This window comes from Caretta caretta, chromosome 28, assembly GCF_965140235.1.
Source record: "Caretta caretta isolate rCarCar2 chromosome 28, rCarCar1.hap1, whole genome shotgun sequence".
NCBI lineage: Eukaryota > Metazoa > Chordata > Testudines > Cheloniidae > Caretta > Caretta caretta.
Window position 1 is genome coordinate 292,953 of NC_134233.1, and position 15,614 is coordinate 308,566.

Here is a 15,614-nt window from a genome sequence, read left to right on the forward strand (position 1 = left end):
GGGGCAGGGGGCTGTGGGTCGGGAGCGAGGGGCACGGGCAGGGCTGGGGGGGGCAGGGCTGGGCTAGCAGGGGGCTGTGGGTCGGGAGCGAGGGGCGCCGACAGGGCTGGGGGGGCAGGGCTGGGCTAGCAGGGGGCTGTGGGTCGGGAGGAAGGGGCACCGCAGACCTTGCGGGGGGTAGAACAGCAGGCAGTGTCCTGGCGCGGGTGCGTTTGGGGAGCCCCCCACCCCCAGTCTCTGATTCCCTGTTGACCATCCCAGACAATGAGGCAGGCCGAGGTTTGTCCAGACCAGAGGCCGCAGGTCCCCGCTCCGCGCTCCCCACGGGCCCTCGGGTTTATTGGGGGTGGCTGGTGACACACAGGGGCAGGGGGGGTGCAGCCGGCGGGACAGACTGTCGGGGCGACGCTGTCTGTGATCTCTGCGTCTGCGGGGCGGGGGGGCAGAGCTGGTCCCGGACGCCGGGGTTCCTGGTCCTGGTCGAGACGGGCGGTGTGGGGATTCCGGTGGGGGTGGGCGGTCGTGACGCGGGTCCTCAGGACGCGCTGGCGGCTCTTCGGCTCAGGACTGGGTGTGCTGGAAACAGGGAACAAAGGGGGTGAAATCTCCCCAGTGGGTCCCTACGGAGCCCCTGCCCCCTCGCCCCGGCGCGGCTGGCTCTGGGGCGGGGCGCGGGGCTGGCCCGGCTGCGGGGGGCTCTCACCTCGGCCCGTTTCTTGCTGCAGGTCCCACAGAGGCAGCCGAAGAGGCCGTTCAGCACCTGGACCCCGCAGAGGAGCAGCTCGAGCAGCGAGGCGGCCAGCACCAGGGCGAAGAGGATCACGTTGAACCGGACCACGCCGGGCGGCTTCGCACACGTGTCCCACGTCGAGGTGTTGAACAGGTAGCTCTGCTCGCTGCACGGACAGGGAGGGGCTGGCCAGGTGCCACCCGGCCTGGTGCCCCTCGACCCCGAGCTGCCAGCCCCCCGGCCCTGCCGGAGCCCCTCGACCCCGAGCCGCCGCCCCCCGGCCCTGCCGGAGCCCCTCAACCCCGGCCCTGCCCTGCCCCTCGACCCCGAGCCGCCAGCCCCCCGGCCCTGCCGGAGCCCCTCGACCCTGGCCCTGCCGGAGCCCCTCGACCCCGAGCCGCCAGCCCCCCGGCCCTCCCGGAGCCCCTCGACCCCGAGCCGCCAGCCCCCCGGCCCTGCCGGAGCCCTCGACCCCGAGCCGCCAGCCCCCCGGCCCTGCCGGAGCCCCTCGACCCCGAGCCGCCGCCCCCCGGCCCTGCCGGAGCCCCTCAACCCCGGCCCTGCCCTGCCCCTCGACCCCGAGCCGCCAGCCCCCCGGCCCTCCCGGAGCCCCTCGACCCCGAGCCGCCAGCCCCCCGGCCCTCCCGGAGCCCCTCGACCCCGAGCCGCCGCCCCCCCGGCCCTGCCGGAGCCCCTCGACCCTGGCCCTGCCCTGCCCCTCGACCCCGAGCCGCCAGCCCCCCGGCCCTGCCGGAGCCCTCGACCCCGAGCCGCCAGCCCCCCGGCCCTGCCGGAGCCCCTCGACCCCGGCCCTGCCGGAGCCCCTCGACCCCTCCCTGCCGCTCCACCCGCACCCCCCAACCTGCCACCTCCTGGCTCTGGGTCTGCCAGTGCCCCCTGACCGTGACCCGCAACCCCCCGGCTCGGCCGGTTGCCCCCGACCCGCAGCCCCTGCCGTCCCACCGTGGCTCGCACCTGAGCTCGTCCTGCGTGAAGGGCTGTTCCCATTTGCCGAGGCTGCCGTTGGACTCCAGGACCTGGCACAGCGGCCCGTACACCAGCCCCAGGGCAGAGACGCTCACGGCGTAGACAGAGCCGGCCAGCCCCACCAGGGCGAAGAGGATGGACAGGAACATCTGGGGCAGGGGGACCCCGTTAGTGCTGGGGATCAGATGTGGGGGGGACCCCTTTACGGCTGGGGGGGACCCCGCTCTTCGGAGGAGACTGGGAGCAAAGACCCTGTTGGGGACGGAGGGAGAGCCTCAACTCCCAGCGGTGGGGAGAGACTGGGGGGTGGTTGGGGGTCGATTGGTTCCGGGGGCAGTGGGGGGGCTACAGAGGGTCACTCACCCCACAGCGGTTCCCGCAGCAGCCCTGCCGTCCGGTCGCCTGGATGTGAATCGCTGGGATCAGGATCTGGAGAGAGACAGAGTCAGTGGGGCAGGACCCAGCCCCCCTACACTCCCCTTCCTGCCTCCCCCCTCATACCAGCCCCCCTGATGCCCCCCGTACTCCCCATCCTGCCTCCCCCCTCGTACCAGCCCCCCCGATGCCCCCGTATTCCCCTTCCAGCTTCCACCCTCGTACCAGCCCCCCCGATGCCCCCGTACTCCCCTTCCTGCCTCCCCCCTCGTACCAGCCCTCCCGAACTCCCCTTCCTGCCTTCCCCCTCGTACCAGCCCCCCCGATGCCCCCCGTACTCCCCTTCCTGCCTCCCCCCTCGTACCAGCCCCCCCGCTGCCCCCCGTACTCCCCTTCCTGCCTCCCCCCTCGTACCAGCCCCCCCAGCCCCACGCTCACCATGATGCCGCCCCCGACGAGGCCCCCCAGGTACAGCACCGCGGGGGTGAGCAGCTTGCCCCCCTCGTGCACGTACTGGGTGTCCCAGTCGGGGAAGCAGAGCAGCAGGTTGCAGACGATGCAGGTCAGGGCCAGGGGCAACAGCCCCAGGCCCACCACCCGGGAGCACTTCCCCGTGCACATCGCGCCCGCTGGGGGAGCTGGAGTGGCCTGGGGGTTTTACACCGGGGGGGGGACCCCAGGTAGCTCCACCCCCCGCCGCGCCCGCTGGAGTTTGCTCCCAGACACAGGTGGCTGGCACCAGCCTGGGGCGAGCGTAGGGTCGCGTGGCTGGGGAGGTGGGCTTTGCTCTGGTAGGGGTGTTTGTTAGCATGGGGTCCCTCAGGAAGGTGGGGGGGGTGTTGTTGTAGGGTCTCAGGAGTGGGGACGCCAGGACTCCAGCATCATGTCTGGCTCGTGTCCCTTTCCCCCCACTGGCTGGCCCCGGGAACTCCCTGCCCCAGCGCTCGGTTTGGGGCAAGGGGGCCGGGACGCCACAGGGCGAAGGAGACGTCATGGGGCTGGCGGGCTCGGAGGGGAGGATGCCACGTTCCAGCTATCGCCTCATCCCACCCCAGGCTCCCAAGGCCACCCGCTGATGGAGGGAGAGAACCCAGGCATCCTAGTGCCCAGCCCCCCGCTCTACCCCCCAGGGCACAGGATAGAACCCAGGAGTCCTGGCTCCCAGCCCCTGCCCCCACTCCAAGCCCCCAGCCCCGCTCTGTGCATGGTGCTGGGATCTGTCACGCAGGTGGCGTGGGTGGTGCCATACGGTGCCAGCCGCCCGTGTCCTTGAGCCTAGACCGTCACGAGGGCCGTTAGTGACCTCAGAGCATCGATCGGCGCGATCAGGAGCGTCAGCACGAGTGCCTGGGAACCCCCGGGCCGGCGGGGGGGCGGGGCGGCTGGTGACACGGGGACCCCTCTGGGGCGGGGCGGCTGGTGACACGGGGACCCCTCGCCCGCCGCCGAGACACAGCCCTCTCGAGGCGGGGCATCTGTTTACACGGGAACCCCTATGGGGCGGGGCGTCTGTTTACACGGGGACCCCTCGCCCGGCACCGAGATGCGGCACCCTCTGGGGCGGGGCGGCTGGTGACACGGGGACCCCTCGCCCACCGCCGAGACGCGGCCCTCTCGAGGCGGGGCGTCTGTTTACACGGGAACCCCTATGGGGCGGGGCGTCTGTTTACACGGGGACCCCTATGGGGCGGGGCGTCTGTTTACACGGGGACCCCTCGCCCGGCACCGAGATGCGGCACCCTCTGGGGCGGGGCGGCTGGTGACACGGGGACCCCTCGCCCACCGCCGAGACGCGGCCCTCTCGAGGCGGGGCGTCTGTTTACACGGGGACCCCTATGGGGCGGGGCGTCTGTTTACACGCGGCCCCCTCTGGGGCGGGGGGCTGTCGGTAACGAGGTTCACTCCCCGTTATCTCTGGCTGCTGGGCAGGCAGCCAAGCTGCCTGTGACACAAACAGGGCAATTAAACCATAAAGGGGCCTGGCCTGCGTGAGGGTCCCATGGCTGCCCTCTGAGCACCTGCTGCTGCTCAGCCCCCCAGCACCCAGGGGTGCTCCCGGGCCTCACCCGCCGCTCGGGGCTGGGCGGGGCAGCCCCACCCGCTGCGGAGGTCCTGGGGGTCAGTCTGGGGGTACCTTGGCTCTGTCTCCACCCTGCGTTTCGGGGTGTCGTCACCGTGGGGCCGGAAGACCTGCGGAAGGAATCTCTCTCCCTTCGAAAGGCGCCCCCCCAATAAGAGGCAGCGCTGGGGGTCGCCAAGCTCTGTTTAATTCGAGCTCAGGGGGGCGTCTCACGCCCCGTTGGCCCCCCCCCGGGGCCGCCCTCCCCCCGCCGCACCCGGAAGGGCGGCCCGTGGCCGGGGATCACCACGTCGGCCAGGGCCAGCGCCCGCCGGCGGCTCTGCTCCTGCCGGGCGGGGTCCTCGCTCAGCGCCCGCCAGGCGGCCTCGTCCTGCTCCCGCTCGAACAGGTCCCCGGCCACCAGCACCGTGCCCAGGGCCGTGCCCCGCACCAGCACGCTGGTGTGGGCGGCCGTGTGCCCGGGCGTGGGCAGCACCTCCACGTGCCCCGGGTCGATGGGGTAGGGGGCCCCGTCCCCCAGGTTATGGGGCAGGTAGAGCCCCTCTCCCCGGCTCAGGTCGAAGCCCACGAGCAGCGTGGCCCCGGGGAAGAGGTTGAGGTTGCCGGCGTGGTCGGAGTGGCCGTGGGTGCAGACCACGTGGGACACGTCCCCCGGGGCCACCCCCTGGGCCGCCAGCAGCCCCAGCAGCCGCTCCCGCCCCCAGGGCCCCCCCGTGTCTACCAGGGTGAGCCGGGGGCCCCGCAGCAGCGTGACGGTGCCGTCGGCCTGCATGGTGCCGTCCGGGAGCGCCCGGCTGTACCCCTCCTGCAGCACCAGTACCGAGTAGGGGGTGCCGGGGATCAGGGAGAGCCCCAGGGGGGCCGTGCCCTCCGGGGGGCTCGCGGGGCTGGAGGGGGCGGTGGGCCTCAGGGAGAGCCCCAGGGGGGGCCGTGTGCACCGGCAGGCTCATGGGGGTGGGGCCAGGCTGGGGGTGCTGCTGGCCTCCAAGGTCGGCCTTCAAGGGGGCTGGGAGGTTGGGGGTCGCAGGGTCCTCAGAGGGCGGAGTTCAGAGAGTCCCACGAGCTGGAGGTCAGGGGTCGCTGGGGGCTCCCGAGTCCTCGCCAGGCTGCGCCCCCCTCTCCTGGGGCCTCCTCGTGCCCTAGAGACAAAGATGGGGGGGCTGAGAGACTGCAGGACCCTCTGCCCTGAGTCAACCCCCGCCCAGCCTCACTCCCGCGCCTCACCCCAGCCAGACCCCCTCGCACCCCTGCCCCGCTCACCCCCCAGTGACCCACCTCCCCCAGCCAGACCCCCCCGCACTCCTGCCCTGCTCACCCCCCCAGTGACCCACCTCCCCCAGCCAGACCCCCCCGCACTCCTGCCCTGCTCACCCCCCCAGTGACCCACCTCCCCCAGCCAGACCCCCCGCACCCCTGCCCCGCTCACCCCCCAGTGACCCACCTCCCCCAGCCAGACCCCCCCGCACCCCTCTGCCCCGCTCACCCCCCAGTGACCCCACCTCCCCCCAGCCAGACCCCCCGCACCCCTGCCCCGCTCACCCCCCAGTGACCCACCTCCCCCAGCCAGACCCCCCCGCACTCCTGCCCTGCTCACCCCCCCAGTGACCCACCTCCCCCAGCCAGACCCCCCCGCACTCCTGCCCTGCTCACCCCCCCAGTGACCCACCTCCCCCAGCCAGACCCCCCCGCACTCCTGCCCTGCTCACCCCCCCAGTGACCCACCTCCCCCAGCCAGACCCCCCTGCACTCCTGCCCTGCTCACCCCCCCAGTGACCCACCTCCCCCAGCCAGACCCCCCGCACCCCTGCCCCGCTCACCCCCCAGTGACCCACCTCCCCCCAGCCAGACCCCCCCACACTCCTGCCCTGCTCACCCCCCAGTGACCCACCGCCCCCAGCCAGACCCCCCGCACCCCTGCCCCGCTCACCCCCCAGTGACCCCACCTCCCCCCAGCCAGACCCCCCCGCACCCCTGCCCCGCTCACCCCCCAGTGACCCCACCTCCCCCCAGCCAGACCCCCCCGCACCCCTGCCCCGCTCACCCCCCAGTGACCCACCTCCCCCAGCCAGACCCCCCCGCACCCCTCTGCCCCGCTCACCCCCCAGTGACCCCACCTCCCCCCAGCCAGACCCCCCGCACCCCTGCCCCGCTCACCCCCCAGTGACCCACCTCCCCCCAGCCAGACCCCCCCGCACTCCTGCCCTGCTCACCCCCCAGTGACCCACCGCCCCCAGCCAGACCCCCCGCACCCCTGCCCCGCTCACCCCCCAGTGACCCACCTCTCCCCAGCCAGACCCCCCCGTACTGTTGGATCATATTAAAGAAGTTCTGTATTAAAATCACAAATGAGTTTGATTCCCAGAGTTTAAATTCCAGGGTATTACTAATTAAGAGGTCTCTTGGTTTTTGGTGCTGTTTCTCTCCCTCTAGGTGTGAAACTTGCAAGCTGCTAATTGTGTTAGTACTTTCTAAGACAGAGTCTGTTCTCAACGCAATTCACAGAGAGAGAGACCCAAAGCAATACTCTGTAACAACGGAAACAGCACCCAGAGACTCCCCGCCCTTTCGTTGTACTAACAATTGTGATTAAAATAGAGCTAGAGGATGTATGTGGATGGATGCTTGGTGTGGATAATAACTGAATGATCAGGGAGGTGCCAGGCTAAGAATCCAGCGTCCATCGGCTGAAGAAGGCGTCAAGTGGAAATAACCAGAGGACCCCCGGAGGGCAGACTGGAATCCACCCAACAGCCTCAAGAATGGGAGAACCCAGGAACAAGATAACATCTTGGAGCCGTCAGGAATGTGCCATCTGCCGATTGATTCAGCAACAGCACGATGAAGCCATTCCCACAGACTGGCACAGGAAGAAATGCCTATAAAAATGGACTCTGGAAAGTGAGAACTTTGGGGTCTGATTCTGCAAACCACCTTCCAGGAGCATCAGACGAGCATCTGACAAGGCCCTGCTCCCTCCTCGTGTCCAGGCCACCTGGCCAGTGGCTTGGCGTGAGCAGGCTGGTAACTATGATAACAACCTTGCAGAACCGGTGTGTGTGGGTGGGTGGGTGGGTGTGGGGGTGTGTGTGGGTGGGGTGTGTGTGGTGGGTGGGTGTGTGTGGGTGGGGTGTGTGGGTGGGGGGGTGTGTGTGGGTGGGGTGTGTGGGTGGGTGTGGGTGAATGAATATGAGACTGAATGGAAAGTTATAGCTGTAACTAACTGCTTACCAGGATTCTTTCTGTATTCACAATAAATGTGGCTTTTTGCCTTTTTCCCTTTAATAAGATCCTGCTGGTTTTTATTTTATTGGTACAACAGTACCCCTCGGCCCCGCTCACCCCCCAGTGACCCCATCTCCCCCCAGCCAGACCCCCCTCTCACCCCTCGGCCCCGCTCACCCCCCAGTGACCCCATCTCCCCCCAGCCAGACCCCCCTCTCACCCCTCGGCCCCGCTCACCCCCCAGTGACCCCATCTCCCCCCAGCCAGACCCCCCTCTCACCCCTCGGCCCCGCTCACCCCCCAGTGACCCCATCTCCCCCCAGCCAGACCCCCCTCTCACCCCTCGCCCCCGCTCACCCCCCAGTGACCCCATCTCCCCCCCAGCCAGACCCCCCTCTCAGCCCTCGGCCCCGCTCACCCCCCAGTGACCCCACCTCCCCCCAGCCAGACCCCCCTCTCACCCCTCGGCCCCGCTCACCCCCCAGTGACCCCATCTCCCCCCAGCCAGACCCCCCTCTCACCCCTCGGCCCCACTCACCCCCCAGTGACCCCACCTCCCTCCAGCCAGACCCCCCTCTCACCCCTCGGCCCCGCTCACCCCCCAGTGACCCCATCTCCCCCCAGCCAGACCCCCCCGCACCCCTCTGCCCCGCTCACCCCCCAGTGACCCACCTCCCCACAGCCAGACCCCCCTCTCACCCCTCGGCCCCGCTCACCCCCCAGTGACCCCATCTCCCCCCCAGCCAGACCCCCCTCTCACCCCTCGGCCCCGCTCACCCCCCAGTGACCCCACCTCCCTCCAGCCAGACCCCCCTCTCAGCCCTCTGCCCCGCTCACCCCCCAGTGACCCCATCTCCCCCCAGCCAGACCCCCCTCTCACCCCTCGGCCCCGCTCACCCCCCAGTGACCCCATCTCCCCCCAGCCAGACCCCCCTCTCACCCCTCGGCCCCGCTCACCCCCCAGTGACCCCATCTCCCCCCAGCCAGACCCCCCTCTCACCCCTCGCCCCCGCTCACCCCCCAGTGACCCCATCTCCCCCCCAGCCAGACCCCCCTCTCAGCCCTCGGCCCCGCTCACCCCCCAGTGACCCCACCTCCCCCCAGCCAGACCCCCCTCTCACCCCTCGGCCCCGCTCACCCCCCAGTGACCCCACCTCCCCCCAGCCAGACCCCCCTCTCACCCCTCGGCCCCACTCACCCCCCAGTGACCCCACCTCCCTCCAGCCAGACCCCCCTCTCACCCCTCGGCCCCGCTCACCCCCCAGTGACCCCATCTCCCCCCAGCCAGACCCCCCCGCACCCCTCTGCCCCGCTCACCCCCCAGTGACCCACCTCCCCACAGCCAGACCCCCCCGCACCCCTCTGCCCCGCTCACCCCCCAGTGACCCACCTCCCCCCAGCCAGACCCCCCTCTCACCCCTCGGCCCCGCTCACCCCCCAGTGACCCCATCTCCCCCCAGCCAGACCCCCCTCTCACCCCTCGGCCCCGCTCACCCCCCAGTGACCCCACCTCCCTCCAGCCAGACCCCCCTCTCACCCCTCGGCCCCGCTCACCCCCCAGTGACCCCATCTCCCCCCCAGCCAGACCCCCCTCTCACCCCTCGGCCCCGCTCACCCCCCAGTGACCCCACCTCCCCCCAGCCAGACCCCCCTCTCACCCCTCGGCCCCGCTCACCCCCCAGTGACCCCATCTCCCCCCAGCCAGACCCCCCTCTCACCCCTCGGCCCCGCTCACCCCCCAGTGACCCCACCTCCCTCCAGCCAGACCCCCCTCTCACCCCTCGGCCCCGCTCACCCCCCAGTGACCCCATCTCCCCCCCAGCCAGACCCCCCTCTCACCCCTCGGCCCCGCTCACCCCCCAGTGACCCCATCTCCCCCCAGCCAGACCCCCCTCTCACCCCTCGGCCCCGCTCACCCCCCAGTGACCCCATCTCCCCCCCAGCCAGACCCCCCTCTCACCCCTCGGCCCCGCTCACCCCCCAGTGACCCACCTCCCCCCAGCCAGACCCCCCCGCACCCCTCTGCCCCGCTCACCCCCCAGTGACCCCATCTCCCTCCAGCCAGACCCCCCCGCACCCCTCTGCCCCGCTCACCCCCCAGTGACCCCATCTCCCTCCAGCCAGACCCCCCTCTCACCCCTCGGCCCCGCTCACCCCCCAGTGACCCCATCTCCCCCCCAGCCAGACCCCCCTCTCACCCCTCGGCCCCGCTCACCCCCCAGTGACCCCATCTCCCCCCCAGCCAGACCCCCCTCTCACCCCTCGGCCCCGCTCACCCCCCAGTGACCCCACCTCCCCCCAGCCAGACCCCCCCGCACCCCTCTGCCCCGCTCACCCCCCAGTGACCCACCTCCCCACAGCCAGACCCCCCCGCACCACTCGGCCCCGCTCACCCCCCAGTGACCCCACCTCCCCACAGCCAGACCCCCCCGCACCCCTCGGCCCCGCTCACCCCCCAGTGACCCATCTCCCCCCCGCCAGACCCCCCCATTTAATCCTTACAATGGTCTCGTCCGTGGGGTGGCGCGTGATACCGGAAATACCTCCTGGCAGCCACCAGGTTGGGAGGCGGGATCCGTACCGTAATTGCATGACCGGAAGCACCCTATGACCTCACGGAATCGATCCCGTCTTGGGTGCCGCCATATTGGCGGCAGAAGCTCCCCCCGCGCACAAGCGGCTCGACAGGTGCCGCCATCTTGGTAGCTCTTTACCGGAAGTTAGCTCCTGGGTGCCGCCATCTTGGAAGTGGCTCTTATGGGGCAACCATGGGCCGTGAGGCCGATGGGCGCCGCCATGTTAGAAACACGGCGCTGGACGGGTAGCGCCGAGGGACTTGAATATTCAAATAAACGAAATCTCTTTCGCCGGGTTTGGTTCCCACGAGGTGCAGAGAGGGCTGCCGCCCTTAGGCCTGGTGGCCACCCTGGCCCTTCCTCCTACACCTCCCCGCTGCGCACCCCATCCCATCACCCCCCACATGGCTTCAGCCCTTATTACCGCTCCGCCCTCGAACGATCTCCCCCAACTCCTATGGGTCTGGCCTCACCCCCTCTCGTAACCCCTCGATGGTATCGTCCGTATACAAAACCGGAAATGGCCCCCGGGCGGCGCCATGTTGGGAAGGGCGAAGCAGAAAGGAAGCGAAACTGAGCGCCGCCATTTTGGAAGAGGCTGGTCAGGCGGAAGTGACTCCTGGAAGCCGCCATGTTTGACTCACAGGAAGCGACCCGATTGTGGGCACCGCCATCTTGGCACCCCTCACCGGAAGTTCGCAACTGGGCATCGCCATATTGAAAGTGGTCTTTACGGCACTGTGGGCTGGGCGCCGCCATGTTGGGAAGACGGCGCTGGACGGTGAGCGGTGAGGGACAGAAATGTTAAAAAAAAACCTCAACACGTCTTTGCGGGGCTTAATTCCCCGGCCCCTCCCCCATAAACTCAAATCCCCCCTCTTGACCCCTCCCCCGCACAACAGGGGCCCAGGGAGGGGGGGCAGGAGAGGGGGGGTTATGTCCCCCCTGCACCTACAGCTGCCTCAACCCCCCAAGCCCCCTCCTGCCCCCTGCCCCCCCTTACAGCCCAGCTCCCTCCTGCCCCCCGTTCTCCCCCCAACCCGCCCCTCCTGCCCCCAACCCCCCTTCTCTCCCCTGCCCCCCTTACAACCCAGCTCCCTCCTGCCCCCCCTTCTCCCCCTCGCTCCAACCCCCCCTCCTGCCCCCAACCCCCCTTCTCGCCCTGCCCCCCTTACAACCCAGCTCCCTCCTGCCCCCCTTCTCCCCCTCGCCCCAACCCCCCATCCTGCCCCCAACCCCCCTTCTCCCCCCAACCCGCCCCTCCTGCCCCCCTTACAGCCCAGCTCCCTCCTGCCCCCAACCCCCCTTCTCCCCCCAACCCGCCCCTCCTGCCCCCCTTACAGCCCAGCTCCCTCCTGCCCCCAACCCCCCTTCTCCCCCCAACCCGCCCCTCCTGCCCCCCCTTACAGCCCAGCTCCCTCCTGCCCCCTGCCCCCCCTTCTCCCCCTCCTGCCCCCAACCTCCCTTCTCTCCCCTGCCCCCCTTACAACCCAGCTCCCTCCTGCCCCCCCTTCTCCCCCTTGCCCCAACCCCCCCTCCTGCCCCCAACCCCCCCTTCTCCCCCCAACCCGCCCCTCCTGCCCCCCCTTACAGCCCAGGTCCCCCCTGCCCTCCTGTGACGCATGGCTGGAAAGGGTTAAACATCCTGCAGAATAAATAACCCGCCGCGGATCTGCGGGGAGAGAACGTCTGTGTTTTTATGTCTTTATGCACGACAGGGACCCTGTGTTCGGCTATCGCTTCAGTGTGCCGTGAGCACGGGCTATCTCGGCGTTCATCTCTCTCTGCAGCGTCCCGCCCGTGGCCTTCTGCTCATTCCCATCGCGAAGGACCGGGGAGGGACCCGCCGCAAAGCCGCCCCCGGGCAACTCCCAGCGGGTCGCGGAGGACACGAAATTGTAGAAAAGATCCTGGGGTCCTGATCCTGTCATCTCACACCTGCTTAGGCTTCATCGGGGGACGTCCGACTGGCACGACGGAGGTCACCGTTACGCCCTGAACAGGGGCCTTGGACATTGGCCTGGGAACTATTTCTGAAAGAACTCGGCGCAAAGCTCACCGCCTCCCCGTGGCCCTGCACCGCCCTGAAGGCAGCTCACGGCTCTTTGCTGCTCTGTTAACCCTGCTCGCTTTTCTTCTTCAATAAAGCTTAGTTCGTTTCGTAAGAATTGGCTGTTGCGAGGACTTGGGTGAGGTCCGGACTATTCATTCACCTGGGAGGTGAGAGCGCAGCAGCCGTGTGAGTCAGAATCCGCAAAAAGAACAAGGGGGGCGCGTGGCAGGGGGGGACCAACACATTGATTAAAGCGTGAGCTCTCCCGAGCCACAGCCCGCTTCCCCGGAGAGCTTGTTGGGGACCCTGGGGCATGGCCACTAGGTAGCTCGAGGGGATGGAAAACCACGAGTGTCGATGAAGCCCCCTCGCACTAGGCCCAAGTGTCCTTGGCCCCCGCTCCCGCCTGGAGGCACTCGCAGCAGTTATGCTGAGGATCTGTGTGACGAAGTGGGACTGTTCTTAATGTTTCCTCTGAATAGTGTGGGGGTGCCTCAGTTTCCCCTAGGCAGTTCTTAAGTATCTAGGGGGTGGAGTAAGGGTGTATGATCATTGCAGAGCCCTAGAGGGCATGTGTGTGCAGGAGTCTGGACACAGAGAATGGCCGACACCCTGTTTCCTGGCAACTAATGGCCTGGGCCCTTCCCCCCCTGCAAGGTGAGAGCTGAAGGGTTGGAGAACAAAGGAATCAGGTGACCACCTGGCCCGGGAAAGGAACAAAGCCCAGAGGAGGAGGGGCTGGAGGGGGTTTTCAGTTTGGGGCTGGCTGGGACATGGAGTGAAGTGCAGACGTGGTTGTCTGGCTCACTGCCCCCCAAAATGGACCCAGCTGAGGGGTCCCGTTCTCTGCACCTGCAAGCTCTGTTTTAGACCATGTTCCTGTCGTCTAATAAACCTTCTGTTTTACTGGCTGGCTGAGAGTCACGTCTGACTGCGAAGTTGGGGTGCAGGACCCTCTGGCTTCCCCAGGAGCCCCGCCTGAGCGGACTCGCTGTGGGAAGCGCACGGAGGGGCAGAGGATGCTGAATGCTCCGAGGTCAGACCCAGGAAGGTGGAAGCTGTGTGAGCTGCGTGTCCTGAAGACAGGCTGCTCACAGAAAGGCGACTGCCCCAGAGTCCTGACTGGCTTCATGGGGAGCAGTTCCAGAGCATCGCCCAGGGACTCCGTGACAATCTGCAACAATGTGCTGCGGAGTCAGACTGCCTGAAACTAAGGGAGGCCGAACAGGGCAGATATAAAAAAACAATGCTAAATAAAGCAGCTTTATGTATAGTTTAACAAATGATACAGAGAACAAGGGAACTGGATTGCCTGGCTAGATGGATACTTAGGGCAGCTTGCTATTGGATAAGTATGCTGAAGAAAGGATGTATAAAAGCCTGTGTAACTTCCTGCTCTGGGTGCAGGATTTGAGATTTTATTCTCCCTGTACCTTTTTGCAGCTTAAAATAAACTTTTCTGCGTCTCCACCCCGTTGTGATTATTGGGTGACGCACACCGGGTAGCGAACGAACCCCAGCTGTTGTTTAGCCTCTCGGCACTGGGTGCCGGCAACAAGCTTACACTCAAACAAATGTGTTAGTCTCTTTCAAGTGCCACACGCCCCCCCCCGTTCTTTCTGGGAGGGAAGGTGCCCGACCCTTTGGGATCGGCAGAACATTTTCGTTTATAGGAGGAAATAAGATTTACAGAAATTTTCACCGTATTTGACGCGGGTACCTGGCTGCGGGCCTGAGGCTGGATCACTTTCAGGAAAGCTGTTGTATGCTGGTTTGGTAGATCGGAGTATGGGAAAAATCCACCAGCTTTACGGGGTTTGGCTGCCCCAGTCTTTGCAGTTTATCCTAATTGAGTGACCACAGCTGGCTCCCCACTAGGACCCCGGTCATACACCCCCAAGCCCCTCCTGTCCCCCTTATAGCCCAGCTCCCCCCAACCCCCTCTTCTGCCCCCCCTACAGCCCATCTCCCTCCTGCCCACCCAAGCCCCCCACAGCCCAGCTCCTCCTGCTCCCCACCGACCAGCCCAGCCCTCCTGACCCCCATGGGAACCAGCCAACGACAACAAAAAACCACTTCACTGTGGCCGGCGATTTCTGTATAAAAACCAGAGATGGACAGACAGAGACATAGACAGAATGACAACGGGGGCAGTGTGGGGGGGGAATTCCACATCCCCCCAGGCCGCTGTGCATAAGGCACCGAAAAGGCAGATCCATACCTTTCCCAAGTCCCCAGCAGGGACCTGCAGGCCCTGGGGGGAGAAGGCAAGCAGGGGTGTCAAAGTCCCTCCCCCTGAATGTGCCAAACCCGCCCGCCCCCTCCCCCCTGCTCAGAGCTCCCCTGGGTCACGATCTGCATGCCTGGCGAGGGGGCTGGGTTGTTTCATCGTCTCTTCCTCCTCCTCTTCCTGGGCTCCCTCGTCACCCTTCCTCCCTGTCCAGACCTCGCTCAGACACCCTGTGGGGGGCAGAGAATAGTTAACAGGCCTGGTGCCTCTCCTGGGCTGGAAAGGCAGCTGCCTCTGGGGTGGGGCAGCAGCCAACACAACAGCAGGGGGAAGGGGATGAGGCAGAACAGAAAAATAGCCTGTGTGTTCAGAGAGCCCAGGGCTGGGCTAGCAGGGGGCTGTGGGGCAGGAGTGAGGGGTCCCGGCAGGGCTGGGGGGCTGGGCTGGCAGGGGCTGCGGGTCAGGAATGAGGGCCCCGGCAGGGCTGGTGGGGGGGAAGGGCTGGGCTAGCAGGGGCTGCGGGTTGGGAGTGAGGGGCCTGGCAGAGCTGCGGGGGGCAAGGCTGGGCTAGCAGGGGGCTATGGATCGGGAGTGAGGGGCTCCGGCAGAGCTGGGGGGCCCAGGGCTGGGGTAGCAGGGGGCTGCGGAGCAGGAGTGAAGGGCCCCGGCAGGGCTGGGGAGGGCAAGGCTGGGCTAGCAGGGGGCTATGAGTTGGGAGTGAGGGGCACCGGCAGAGCTGGGGGGCCCAGGGCTGGGCTTGCAGGGGCTGCGGGTCGGGAGTGAGGGGCCCCGGCAGAGCTGGGGGGGGTGGTTTACACACCTCTCTCTCCAGCCGCCAGCACGTGCCCTTCGCACAGGAAGGCTCCCAGTGCCGTCTCCTGGTGGTGGAAGTACCAGTCCTCCAGCACGGCCTCGAATTCCTCTAGCATCGTCTCGCACTGCAGGAGAGGGGACCCGGCCATGGACGGAAGGTCAGAGGGGCCCAGTAACCCCCCGCCTGCACAGCCCAGAGACCCTGGCCCCTGCGGCCCCCGGGGGGAAACCAGTTGCCTGCGTGTCCCAGAGACGCACCAGGAGAAGGAGACGCCCTCCCGCACCGCAGAACCGGGCCCAGGGCTGATTCACCCGCACCGGGAGCAATCTGGGGCCTGCTGCGGTTTGTTTGCAGCGTTCAATGTGGTCAGTACCCTGTCGGCCCCAAGGGGTGAGAGAGATGGGGGGTGGGGGGAGACGCCCCCCCCAGCCTGGGATGCACCCATGAGAAGCGGCCTTGTGAGGGCTGGTCACCCCCCACTCCGTGATGCTGCACTCCATATGCTTTTATGAAAATATGCTAATGAGTGTAATAGATATACGTATAG

General features: G+C 67.7%; 2 protein-coding genes and 2 long non-coding RNA genes across 6 annotated transcripts; 1 reads left to right on the forward strand and 3 right to left on the reverse strand.

Annotated features, from left to right (window-relative positions):
* Nucleotides 1-41: 41 nt before the first annotated feature.
* Nucleotides 42-3,229, reverse strand: LOC125629656 (transmembrane 4 L6 family member 5). 2 transcript variants are annotated; one of them, XM_048835040.2, is made up of 5 exons: nt 2,531-3,195; nt 2,081-2,146; nt 1,706-1,866; nt 704-896; nt 428-576 (listed from the first exon to the last, which is right to left on the reverse strand). In XM_048835040.2, the coding sequence occupies exons 1-5, from the start codon at nt 2,711-2,713 to the stop codon at nt 562-564; spliced, it is 618 nt and encodes a 205-aa protein (XP_048690997.1). In that variant the 5' UTR covers nt 2,714-3,195; the 3' UTR covers nt 428-561. The 2 variants fall into 2 exon arrangements, with proteins under 2 accessions (XP_048690996.2, XP_048690997.1); XM_048835039.2 differs by lacking the exon at nt 704-896 and having other exon boundaries at nt 42-576; nt 2,531-3,229.
* A 1,108-nt stretch (nt 3,230-4,337) lies between these two features.
* MBLAC1 (metallo-beta-lactamase domain containing 1) lies at nt 4,338-10,281 on the reverse strand. 2 transcript variants are annotated; one of them, XM_048835041.2, is made up of 2 exons: nt 9,897-10,281; nt 4,338-5,311 (listed from the first exon to the last, which is right to left on the reverse strand). In XM_048835041.2, exon 2 carries the CDS (start codon nt 4,942-4,944, stop codon nt 4,369-4,371), a length of 576 nt encoding a protein of 191 aa, XP_048690998.2. In that variant the 5' UTR covers nt 4,945-5,311; nt 9,897-10,281; the 3' UTR covers nt 4,338-4,368. The 2 variants fall into 2 exon arrangements, with proteins under 2 accessions (XP_048690998.2, XP_074979916.1); XM_075123815.1 differs by lacking the exon at nt 9,897-10,281 and adding an exon at nt 7,401-7,491.
* A 14-nt stretch (nt 10,282-10,295) lies between these two features.
* LOC125629660 (uncharacterized) lies at nt 10,296-13,493 on the forward strand. The gene is made up of 2 exons (XR_007354467.2): nt 10,296-10,758; nt 11,689-13,493. It is a non-coding gene; the product is annotated as an uncharacterized LOC125629660 (long non-coding RNA).
* Nucleotides 13,494-14,104: 611 nt separating this feature from the next.
* Nucleotides 14,105-15,192, reverse strand: LOC142070252 (uncharacterized). Its single transcript, XR_012666224.1, has 2 exons — nt 15,074-15,192; nt 14,105-14,483 (listed from the first exon to the last, which is right to left on the reverse strand). It is a non-coding gene; the product is annotated as an uncharacterized LOC142070252 (long non-coding RNA).
* Nucleotides 15,193-15,614: the final 422 nt, after the last annotated feature.